Source organism: Sciurus vulgaris (genome assembly GCF_902686455.1).
Source record: "Sciurus vulgaris genome assembly, chromosome: 3".
In the NCBI taxonomy this organism is placed as follows: domain Eukaryota; kingdom Metazoa; phylum Chordata; class Mammalia; order Rodentia; family Sciuridae; genus Sciurus; species Sciurus vulgaris.
The window spans coordinates 123514381-123527076 of record NC_136463.1 but is presented as its reverse complement, the minus strand read 5'-3'; the positions used below and the strand labels follow the sequence as shown (position 1 = coordinate 123527076).

General features: G+C 40.7%; 1 protein-coding gene across 1 annotated transcript in view; it reads left to right on the top strand.

Moving 5' to 3' along the window:
- LOC306656559 (low-density lipoprotein receptor-related protein 2-like) overlaps nucleotides 1-5833 on the top strand; it is a 244423-nt gene extending 238590 nt beyond the window's left edge. Inside the window, 2 exon segments of the mRNA XM_079131902.1 lie at nucleotides 3798-3869; nucleotides 4276-5833. Of these exon segments, the coding sequence (XP_078988028.1) occupies nucleotides 3798-3869; nucleotides 4276-4437 (234 nt within the window). The 3' untranslated portion in view covers nucleotides 4438-5833.
- The last annotated feature ends 6863 nt before the right edge of the window (nucleotides 5834-12696 follow it).

Here is a 12696-nt window from a genome sequence, read left to right as displayed (position 1 = left end):
CACTAATTTATACCCTCTTAATCTCTTGGTCCATCCGTCAACCAGTGAACCGATGTTATAACAATGCACCAGGCATAGTGTTTAGTGAGATTAAAAGAAAAAGACCATCTGATGGAATTTCTCTACCATGACTGTTAGAACTGCAATTTGTGGATTATTTGGAATGCAGAGAAAATTCGATAAATACGTTAGATGTAAAATGTTGTAGTGGATAATGTATCTTTAGTTTTAATGGATACATATGTAGCTATCCCAGATCTAGCTATTTAATTCTGGACAAGCCATTATCTCTGGACCCTAAAGTCCTCAGTAATGTACTTCGCTATGGACACTATCAGCATATTGGGTAGGATAGTTCTTTGGGCTCTAAAACTTGTCCTGTGCATTGTGGGGCATTTCAATATTCTTGGTCCCTGTCCAATAAATTCCAGTAGTGTCTCTCCTAACTCATTGTGACCCTAGAAGTCACCCATTATAATTACACACACACACACACACACACACGAAGAAACAAAATTTTAAGATAGTACCATTTTATTCAATCCTCATATCTCAAATTTCATAATCTGTAAACAAAATGGTAGCTGCAAAGTTAACTTGGAAGTCTCATGAGAAGTTTAGCTATGAACCACTTAAGACATTGATTCTGCTCATTTGGGTCAAAACAAAAGTTTATTGGTTAAATCGATGCTAATGGAAAGAGCTTTTATCTAAGGTCTCTCTGTACCTTTTCCTTATTTCTTCTCTTGTCACACACACACACTTACATACACATATATACACTCACACACACACTCATATGGATGTTGTCTTAGAAAGGAATTTCAGTTTTATATTTTTCAAGAGACTGAACTTTTTTCCCCCTTTAAAACTACATTTAAAAATGGATGTTGCCAGTGAGCTAGCAGAATTAGATCTTCCAGACTTTTCTCTGCTGTCTCCTTATCTGATATCCTGTGTATATTGTCTATGTGAGAAGGTTATCTATATTACATGACTTAAAAGATTCCAAATGCCTTAAATCACCTGAATATTGACTTTCTTATAGTCAGTATTGTCCTCTCCCAGTGGTCTTAAAAAGGCAAAAATACCCAAGTGTACCATATTAATCCCCAACTTTAAAAAAGGTAAATTCCTTGAGGAAAAAGGAGGAAAAGGAAAGAAAGAAGAAACACCCTGGAAAAGGTTCAACTTCAGAGATCAGGTAAAGGAAGAGAAGAGTTGTAGCATAGAGGAAAGGATGCTAAGAGAAGAGAGAAATTTACAGACAGGTAAGGCAGGGGACAGAGGAGATGGGAAACCACTTTATGGCTTCATCTCTGAGCCGCCCCCTGCATAGAATCTGGAGTTGTGTGTTGTTTCAAGAGCCAGATCTGCCACATATATATCAGAATAGCTCTGTGCCTGTGGTCAATGTGACTTCTCATATTCTCTGATTGCCCTGTCATCAAGAGAGCTGGAAGTAACAGTCTGATGACACTTGGTGGCCAAGTCTACTCTAAGGACATTATTGAGGACATATTTCTCATGGTTTTAGCACAAGGAATGACTACATTTCTCAGAGCAGCTGTTTTTTACTTTGTGGACTCTGAACCATGATACTGAGCAAGATTCTCATAGTAGATGCTGTAATGGTCCTCCGGGTCATCTGTACCAAGCCCAGAGTCACCCACTGGTTGCTATGACTATTGCCTGCTGGCGGTTCCCAGCTGGTCCCCTCTCCCAGGATGATGTACCCTCTGCTGAATGTTTTGCACTGGGGGCCACAACCCTTCCAAAGGCAGCCCATGGTTAGTGACTGATTTGGAGGGTAGGGTCCATAAAACCCCCATTACCTAAATGGAGAAACCATGATGGAACTCAGGCCTTCAGAGCCACCTTCTATGAGTTTTGTTTGCTAGAGGCACATCTTGAACTAAGACCTTGCTTGACTCTTTGTCTTTCTTTCTCCCGGTTCAGACCCTGTTACAGGCTTTTTCAGAAGGTCACACCTTGTATTAACTTACGATGGTTTAGACATGGTTTGAATGTGACCCACAGAGGTTCATGTGTTGGGAGGTTGGTCCTCAGTGTGGCAATGTGAAGAGGTGGCGGGGGGGGGGGGTGGTGCAGCTAGAGAGAGGTCACAAGACCGGCCCCTTCCCAATTAAGGGGCTCTTTCTTCTTATCTCTCCTTGTGCTCTCTCCTCTCCCATGCACTCTGGCCACTGTGACGACATCTACATTGAGACCTTCACCAGAGCTAAGCAGAAGCTGGCATCACATCCTGGAACCTCCAGAACTGTGACCTCTTAGAAGTTAAAAAAAAAAAAAAATGTTGCAAATTAGTTTTCCATAGACACCAGAATACTTGAATGTCTGCTATTTGGTCCCCAGTTCTGACTCAACCTCAGGGCTGTGCCAGATTTACTTTATATTCTTAACATCTTTTCTCAGTCCATTTCAAGTTTAGTGATCTTGTTGGACAGAGATCTCCCCTAGACTGCACAGGAAGGGGATTGTGGGAGGGAGGCAGTCACCTCTGGCCTGAACCCCGGTGCTCAGAGAGAGAAGGAACACAGAAAGCTGTTTCAGATGAGACTCTTCCTTTCTCATCTCCATCTTGCAGCACATTGGTTTTTCCTCTTACTTTTTTAAGTCAGTTGAGACTGAAACCCTCCAAGGTTTGTCCTCCACAGTATGTTCAGGTATCTTTCTGTTCCTGTTGACCCTTGATCACTGAGTACTCAGTGTGGCTTAAAAGCAGTTGAGGTGCTTGGATGAGATTACCTGAGATTGGCTCAAATATGCCAGAGTCTCAGGTTTATCTTTTATCAGTATATAGGCTGAAAGACTCACAGTCAGGAACAGGAATTTCCAGGATTTGGTTCAACCATTCTCCACTGACAAGCAGGGCTTTGACCTGTGGTGATGCCATGTACAGAGTAGGTGCTCATTTAAATTTGGGTTAAGTGAATGGCCTTTTCTGCGTCTCATGCTGGTCTTAACTTTCACAGAGTAGGAGACATCCCTTAAAATGTATGGGCCACCTCAGCACCCTGTCAGAGTAGGTCATCTCCTGCCAGGCAGTGCTTCAGTAAAGTGGGAGCCACCCACCATTGGCTAAGATGGTTTCCTTTTGAGTCCTTCAACATATGGGCCTCCCCAAGCCCTTGAGTATTCACTGCCTGCTCATCACAACCATTTAGCTGTTCAGTCTTGCTGGGACTCAGAACCTGTCACACAGGGATAATAAGAGGACCTACCTCAGAGGGTTGCTGAGAAGATTAAATCAGAAACTTGTAAAAATCTTAGTGTAGTTCCTGACAGAGAGTAAACACTCAATAAATGTTAGTTGTTTCTGTAGTTATGATGATAGCAAGAGGAAATGATGTGAGAGGGCACGCACTTGAACCAGACAAGAATCAGGACCTGTTTTAGGAAATGAGAGCTACAATTTGGCTTCATCCTCCAGTTTCTGGGCAGCCCCAGAAACCTCTTGTATGTCTTAGTTTTACCTGGTTCTCTCTATTCCAGTAGCTAGAGCCGTCGCATGGCAAAGCGTCTTGATGCTATGGGTACAGATTTGTAAATTGTACACTTCAAAGAAAAGAACTGTTTTGAAATTATTGGCTGAGAAGAGCCCAGAAAGTTTCAGTTATTGTTTTGGAACAATAGAAGAACTGAACAATTTACCACATGAACCAGGTCCCAAATTGCTTTGTCCTTCTGCAAGAAGAATTTTAAAAGCTGCACCAATGAAAAGAAACCCCAAAGAAACTCCATGGCTAAAAGTTTTGTTTTTCCCTTTCATTTAGGCTACAAAATGGAATATCTTCAAACGAAAACCAAAACAAACTACCAACTTTGAAAATCCGATCTACGCAGAGGTAATTTTTTTTGTTGTTGTTTGTTCTATTAGTTATACATGACAGAATGCATTTTGATTCATTGTACACAAATGGGGTACAACTTTCCATTTCTCTGGTTGTACACGATGTAGAGTCTCACCATTCATGTAATCATACATGTACACAGGGGAATGATGTTTGTCTCATTCCACCATCTTTCCTTCCCCCTGCCCTCTCTCGTCCCCTCATTTCCTTCTACACAATCCACAGTTCCTCCATTCTTCCCTTAGAGGTAATCTTTAATAATTGTTCTTAGTGCATTTTTTTTAAAAAGAAATACATTAGCATAAGCTCAGATTTTTCTAAGTAAATTGGCAAAGATTAGTCTTAACTAAAAACCCTTTCCGATCATGTTGGGGGAATAAATGTTTCCTTGTGGTTTTAGATGGACAGGGAGCAGAAGGAAAGCGTGGCCGTGGCCCCACCTCCATCTCCTTCTCTGCCTGACAAGACTTCCCTGAAAAGAGATCCAAGTCCAGGCTACACTGCAACAGAAGACACTTTTAAAGACACAGCAAATCTCGTTAAAGAGGATTCGGAGGTATAGCTATGCCAGCGATGTAGGGAATAATTAGAAACACATTTTTTGCACGTATATTTTTTACAAACAAATGAAAAAAATTGTTAATGTTCAGTCCTTTACAAAAAAAGTATATTTTTCTCTGTTTGCCTGTATTTGGAAGTGTTTTGTGTATTTTTCTTTCTTTCTTTTTTTTTTACTTATACAGTTTCATATTTTTACAAATAATTATCACAATGTACTATATGTATATCTTTGCACTAAAGCTGTCTGAAGGTAATGCTATAAATATACTGTACATTTGTAAATTTTGGAAAGATTGTCACATCACTGAATTTGCTAATAAAGGTATCTGTTGAATAGGTTGGTAATCTTAGTAAATGATCCAGTGAGGAAAGGAATTCACTTGGGGCTTTTAGTCAAGTTTAAAGAAGGGACACCACTCATATGTCCTTTAAAATTACCCAGGAAAGGAGTCCAGGCTGTACTCTTGGGTCCATTTTAGCATAGCAGCACTTAATTAATGTTCAATATTACATATAAACTTGATTAATATATTTATCGCCAGAGGCCACTAAGTGTTGTCTAAACCCTGGATCTGACTGTCGATGCCTCAGGCATTACAGAAGGTAGAAAGAGATTTGATGTCACCCTTCTGAGTGTTTTCTGCTGTCCAACCAGAATCCTTCCTATCCCATGTGTTCCCTTGCTAGCTGCCAAGTCACCAGTTTATTTTGTAATGTCTTCGAGAAAATCCCATGTCAGTAAGCACAAGTGTCCTGCGCTGCCTTTGTATCTAATTGAATGAGCTCTTTCCCTCCATGGATCCTAGAGCAACTTCCGCCCTTGCCTGGCATCTCAGGTGGTCCCTACCCTAGTGACTGGAGCTCGGTAACTGAATTACTAAAACCAAAACTGTGTCTTCATAAAGTAAGGTGCAAAACAAATATCAGTTAAGTGAAGCCTCAACTAGGTTTTTGTCTCTGTGTGTGAAAATATCATTAAAATGACTATTTATTTACTGAGTTGAGCATGAATAGAAAGGGAAATTGTTCTTATTGAGCCTTTTTCAGGTCCTTTGCCTAAATCCATACATTCGTATCAGAATGTACTGTACAGCCTGGCTCTCCTCTGAGCTGCCGGGATGGTTTCCAAGACTGGAACCACCACGGCAGGAACACAATCACCACGGCAAGTAGCAATCCTGGTTCTCGTGCTGATATTGCACATTTGTTGAACAATGAATGGACGAATGGATGGATGAATGAAATGTACTACTGATTATTTTATTCCTCAGTTCTCAAAATCTTTGTTGTTCATATTTTGAGGGCTGATTATAATTACTTTGAAATGTACTTTGATTAGAAAAGCAACTGGAAATGATGCTGCTGAAAATTTTCTAATAAATATGTATTTTATCAGATATGTTCTGGGTGTTTCTTAAAGCCAGGGCTCAGTTGTGTTTTTCTGTGCAAAAACTTTGAGTGTTTCTACCACAGGACTTCTACACCACTTCTTCCTGGACATGAACCTAGAGCAATTTGTTTGAAAATCAACAAATCTCTTCATTCATTTTGTTTGTGTCTATGATATTTTGAAATAGGTTATAGGAAACAAGCAAACAGGTCTTCAGAAACCAAGAGAAGTCAGCGTCCTGCTTAGCCAACAATATTGTCAGTTATTTCCTGAATCCTGTGCGTGGTTGGTGCAGGCCAGAGAGGAAGGACACATGTTCCTGTTCCCTAGGGATAGTCATTTATCAAGGGGATAGTTTCCCAGTCATTGCTTTCCTCACAGGGCCATCCTCCTGTTATGAATATCTCTGAGCCTCAGCTGCTGCTTCTGTCAAATGGGTTGTGCATGTCCAATGTGAAAATATGTGTAAGGAATGTAGCCCAGTGCCTGGTGTAGTCAGCCCCCCATCAATAGTGGCCATGATGATCATCATTGATGATGAGGAGGAAAAACTGAAGAGGTATCTATGTCCTTTTAAAACCTCCTCAGGTGATTTTCATGCACACCTGGGTTGAGACCTCCTATTTTACCTATAGTAGCTACTCTCCTTTATTTTTTAATGGAGGATGTTGTGCAGATAATCCAGTATTTATCTGGGCCTTCAAAAGGATGCATAGATCTTGTCTGTAATGAAGCTGGAGTGGAGATGATAAAAAGTTTGGTCATGTTTTATTGTCTTTTGAAAGAGACAAAAAAAAAAAAAAAAAAAAAAAAAGGATGATTAAAGATGAAAAGTGGAAGAACCAAGGCTAAAAATGCTGAAGTGCACATTTAGGTCACAGCCTGGGGAACAGAGGCCTTCCCTAATCACATCCTACCAAGGGGTCTAGTCTCACCAATACTTCTTGCTCCAATGAAAGGGGTATAGGGCCCCTGTGAATAGAATAGGTCTAGCACCTAGCACCTTTGTGGAATGAAACAACAAATTGATGTATGAATTTATTTTCCCATTGTTTACCATGTTTTTGGGCCTAATTACAAGGGACTTTTCTTTCATTAGGTACTTATTTGTTCATTTCCCCGAGTCTGATTACAGCTATAATTTCCTTGGGAGAATTTTTAAGGGCCAAGGGAATTGGAGACCTTGGGAAGTCCTGAGCCTTCCCTGACAGTGAAGAGACTTTTACTACAAGGATGGATAGGATGTCTCTGTTTCCAAGAGTGCAATGACACAGATATTGGAAGCATTCTTGTTTGCTGCACTTTTGTGCTCTGGCCATTCCTAAGAGTAAAGTCTTTGAGAGCGATCCGTCAGTTTTAGGAGATAAGGAACCTTGAGCTGCTCTTGGCATAGTTCTTTGTGCCATTTTCCCAAATCCTAAAGGAAGCAGATTTATTCTGTGAAGGGTGATGGAGACTATGTGCAGCACAAAAAAATGGTCACACACATTGTGGGGTGGTACTTAGGCTTTGGGCAGGAGAATCCATTTTTCTGTCTTTGACCTTGGTTAAGAGCCTTGCTTAACGTGGTGGGTGCAAACTCAAGTCACATTGACAAGTAGTATTTCTCGTGGAGCGAATGAACTTTGACTAACCAGCCGTGTGACCTTGAGTAAGTTTCATCTCCTTGCAGATTAGTAACTTCATAAGGAAAATGAAGGGGTTGGACAAGGTTATTGCTAAATTCTCTTCTAGCTTTCAGATGCAATGGCTCAATAATTTATCTCTATTCCGGTCTTTATTTGGAATTTAGTTGATTTCAAACTTACTGCAGCTGTTTCAGTAAGTTCTAAGCTTGTTATAGCAATGTCTAAGAAAGCAGATTCAATGATAGCTTTTTAATTTTTATCCTGAAATGCTGTCTCTCTTTAGGTGAGCTGTCAGAAGAGATGCAGAGATGCTTTTTAGAAAATCCTTTTTTTTTTTTTTTTTTTTTTTTTAAGTATCTGAAGCCCTCTTTGTCAGTTTCGGGGCTGAAAATTGCTGTGCTTGGTTCCTTTCTGCCAGATACTCCTGTAAACATCCTTAACAGATTGAGGGCTGCAGGATTCCTGGGCTCACAATGAGTTTCTTAAGGTAAAAAGAGGCTCCTACTCAGGGAATAAAGCTAGCTGGAAGAGCAGGCAGCCATCTGAGAAGGAACAGCCAACGGCACTCTGACTTCTGATGGAACGTGAGCCTCATCAATGGGCTTTAGATTAAAGTAGCCTAAGTTCAGAAGTAAAATAAATCAATCATAATTTTCCATTCTTTGGAAGTTCACTTGATTTTTTTGTCTTTCATTTGACATGAAATTTTAAACTTGAATGTCTAATCATCCGTTCGGTTTCTGGGGTCTGTTTTTGTTTTTGTTTCTTCCAGATGGCCTTGGAAAGCTGCCCATGATGGTTCTGAAAATCACTGAGTCATGTTATTTCCTTCTAAAATTCTGACTGTATCCGAGCCCGCGAAAAGATAGAAGGAAACACAGCTCAGCCTGGCCCCGTCGTTAGTCAGCTATGATGTCTATGCCAGTTGCTTCCCAGAATAGGTCGCAACTGTGGTGGTGAGAGTGAAAACCTACCACATGAATGACCCAAGCAAATGACCACCAAATGGATTTAGGGGTCCATTTTGATATCTTGGCAAGTGGAACTAAAGTTAGAACTCATAGTATGCGTTGGAACCATGGCTCTCTAGTTATCTGACCTTCAACTTTTCATCTTAAAAAAAATAAAAATGGAGGTGGCCTGAGGGAGTCGATCAGCGGCAGAACTCCTGCTGTAGCACGCATGCTTAGCATGTGCAAGACTCTGGGTTCCATCTCCAGCAACACTACCACCACCCCAAAAAAAATCACCAAAAAAGCAGAAATGACCTTCACAAGGTTTTCTTGAGGATAATATTTATTTATTCACTCAACAAATATTGAGTAAGCATCGACCAAATAGCAACAGCTTCCATTTACTGAAGACTTCATGTGAAGTATCTCATTCAATCCTGCTGGCAGCCTTATAAGGGAAGTATTATATTTATCATTTTACCTACCAGAAAGCTAAGATGACAAGCCAGGTGTGGTGGTGCATGCCTTTTATTCCAGCAACTTGGGAGGCTGAGGCAGAAGCATGGCAAGTTCAAGGCTAGCCTCGTCCACTTAGTGATACCCTGCTCAAAATAAAAATCAAAAATGTCTAGTGATGTAACTTGCTGGTAGAATACCCTGGGTTTAATCCCTAGTACCCAAACTAAGATAACATATGGGGAAATGTTTTTAAATTATAAAGCACAATACAACATGTTGGATCACAAGATGGTGACCTAGGAAAAATTTGCCTTTACCACCTCCATTTGGACTGGATTCTGAGTGACCCTAACTGTTTAGTAACACCAATAACAATATCTATTTGTTGAATATTTCTTTTGTGTTAACACCTCTTCTAAGCACTTTCCTAGTATTTTCCCATTTAATCCTCCCCAAAGCCCTGTGATGTAGATTAGTATTATCATTCCCATTTTAGAGATGAGGAAACAGAGGCAAGAGTGGTTAAAGAGATTGCACGGGTCTAAGCATTGGATCCAGGACCCTAAGTGGGTCAGTCTGGTCCTTGAGTCTGCACCATTATGTTTCAGAGTTTATCATAAACTGGCAAGGAAATATAACCTACACTAACCCCCTACTCCTCCAACTTCTGCTCATCCCTATTCCACTCTGACCCAACTACACAACAGCTCTCTAGTCTTAAAACCTTTCTAAACACCTATCAAAACTTCCTGCCCCAAAGGAAGCCTTATTGGCTTATGTTCTACTCGGGGGAGAAATCAGTTCTGGCCCATGTGTGTCACTCCCTTGCCTTCAGTTAGCACTTCAGTTACAAACTTCTCCAGGGAGGAGAAGGCTTGGGTCCCCTGAGGGACCTCCTTGGGTGGACTGAACTCTTGGGGTGCTCCTTCCCCAGTTAGTGCTAACTTTTCTCCCATGTGAAACACCAAGCAACCCTGACTGTGCCAAGACTATCAAAACAAAAGACTGTGTGTCTTTAGGAAACTCATTAGCACTTAAATGCATAATGCACCAATGTCTTGACTTAGTCTGTGAAGAATTAAATGTGCTGGGACAAGCTGGATATTGGTGGTGTGCATTATGACCCTGCATCTGACTCATTCTTGGAAAATAAAGAGGCAGGAATTTTGTGAAAGAAAATTCAAGGGATTTTTCTAAGGTTGGCCTCAAAATAGAGGGTGACATTAAACAGCTTGGACAGCTAAACCCATCTTAATTTTTATTTGTAATTTCCTGAGTAGGTGTTTGTTCAGTCAAATGGAAAACATGCCCCTCTCAGCACTCCCAGAACCTTCCAAGCCGACCTCCATTCCAGTGTGTGTTACAGCTGCCCTTTCTCTTGTATCCCTCTGCTGCCCTGCATGTCTTGTGGGCAATGCCAGCTTTCTTAGCTCTACCCAAAGCCTCTTTTGAACCTGGCACACACCGTATGCTGAATAAATGTTAACTAAATAAATAGGAAAAAAGATAAAGGCAAAGGAAAGAAAGAGATCCTTCCATTAAATCCTAAGTCTCCAGGGATAACACATGATCCCAAGGTGCAGCTGTATCCTGCCTGCCCCACTCAGAGATTCTGAGGAGTTAATGCAGATGATGTTGTCATGGGACAAGCATCTGAGGAGTTCCCTGGGGGAGGGGATTCAAGGACCAGTGATGTTCTTGGCATATTTCATAGAAAAGAATATCAGCAGGAACCAGACAAAGGCACATACAGGTTTGTGTAGGAAGTAGATACACATTCAGGGGAGAATGTGGGCCGTCTCCAGAGTGAGAAGCCCCTCTCAGGTTGGGAGCCCAATATTTATGGAAGGACTATAGTTAACAATATAGATGGATCCAGGGTGGAGCCACACTAGGTACTTGCGTATTTCCCTCATTTTACAAGGGCACAGGTCAAGGGCGCATCCTGGAGACGTACAGCTGTGTTCCTGCATCTCAATGACTGTGGGCATTTCCTTTAAGACAGTGTATACCACTTTGTATCCTAAATTCCTGTCTCAATGTTACTCTGGTCCCTAGAAAGTGCCTTTTAAATCTTGACTTTTTTCTCCTAGGATCCTGACTTAGGCTTTTAATTGATCAGAATAGCCACACTGTTGTGTAAGTGACATATGAGGAATGCTAAAAGATTCCTGAGAGGTGATGAGATAATGAGCCATTGCTAAAAGTTCACTGGGATGCAGGTAGCAAACTATGACTGATTCCTAAAATGTACCAGGGTTTCTACCCAGAACAGGACTGAGAGAATCGCCCAGGAATCTACTCTGGGGCTTTCACCATCTGAGACCAGGTAAGGGAGGAACCCAAGAGTGTAATGGCTGGCATTTATCAAGCAGTTGCCACATTCTATTCTGCTCCAAGGGACCTGTACATGGTATCCTATTTACCATGAATAATAATGTGAGCAAGTTACTGATATTAGCATCCCCATTTTGTGGAGGACGAAACTGAGACAGATTTAAACAGCATATAGCTAATAAGCAACAGAGCCAGGCTTTGAACCTAGGAAACTTCAGTTCATACTACATTGTAACCTAGTCCATAGCTTCTGAGCCATCTCTGTGGTTTGAGGTATGACGTAATGGGGAAATCTCCATTCTAGGCTTTGGAAATCCAGGTTTTTGTTCCAAGTTGACCAAGCATTGTCAATAGGATCCCAACAAGTTGCTTGTATTTTTAAATGGGGGATTGAATCAGATCAGTGGTTTTGATTCTTTCCTAAAAGAAGAACCTCCCTATTATTAATTCCATGGAGCTTTTAGCAATATTTTTCAAAAGAATTGTATTTACTGAATAACAATTACTTTGTTTTTCACTTTCTACTAATTAAGTCAAATCCGAGTTATCAGTTTTAGGAGGTCCTGCCTGTCTGCTTTATTGAAAATAGTTTGCACCCTCCATTTTTCTGTCACATCATTCATTATTTTTCTTTGTCTTAGAAAGACATTGCCATTTGCCATGAGGACATCTCCAGAACTGGGTCAATGTGGGCATTTAATATATTTCAAAACCCTGAGTCAAATAACCTTTTTCTCTAAGGTTAACTGCCTCATGTATTTTGTTATAGTGATTCAAAGCTGACTGATATAGTCACCATTTTTATTGAATAAGTCCCTCTGTTCACCTAATATTGTCTAGTTCTCCCTCCAGAAAGGAAGCTTATACATGGGCTCATCTGTTTTATTCACCTCTATGTTTCCAAGGTCTATTTGGTACTCAGTGGATTTGTTAAACTGAAGAATCTGATTTACTGGTGTTCATGAACCTATTAGCTCCTGCTATTAAATGGCAGACATATCATTTTCAGTTTGGTTTTTGAAAATGTTGAAGATATACGAAGAGCTTCATTTCTGTTCTTTAACAGTCTGGGGACTCTGGGTTGGAAATTGCTGGATGGAATATCCTTGAAGCTCTCATTTGCTTCTTAATTTCATAATTCGATTGTTTTCTTTGTGAAGCTGACTTGAAAGATACAGAGAAGTTTAGGCACAAGACAATGTCCTTTCCCAGTGAAGTAATTGTTAAAGAATAGAGGGTAGTCTGGTGCCCCTTGCTAATTCCCCTCTAATCCTGGGCAAGGTAACCCCCAAGACCAGGTGACAGAGCATAGCCATTCATGGTGGAGGGAGCTTTTTCAAAGAATAGTTCTCAAAATCCTGGTTGATGGCAGACAGCCAACTTACCGTTAGCCTAAACCCTTTCTATTGAAGGAGTGGAACAAAAGACTCTCTGCATCATCCTTCATCATCATATATATGAAAGATGCTTGGATCTTTCCTTTTATGACAGTA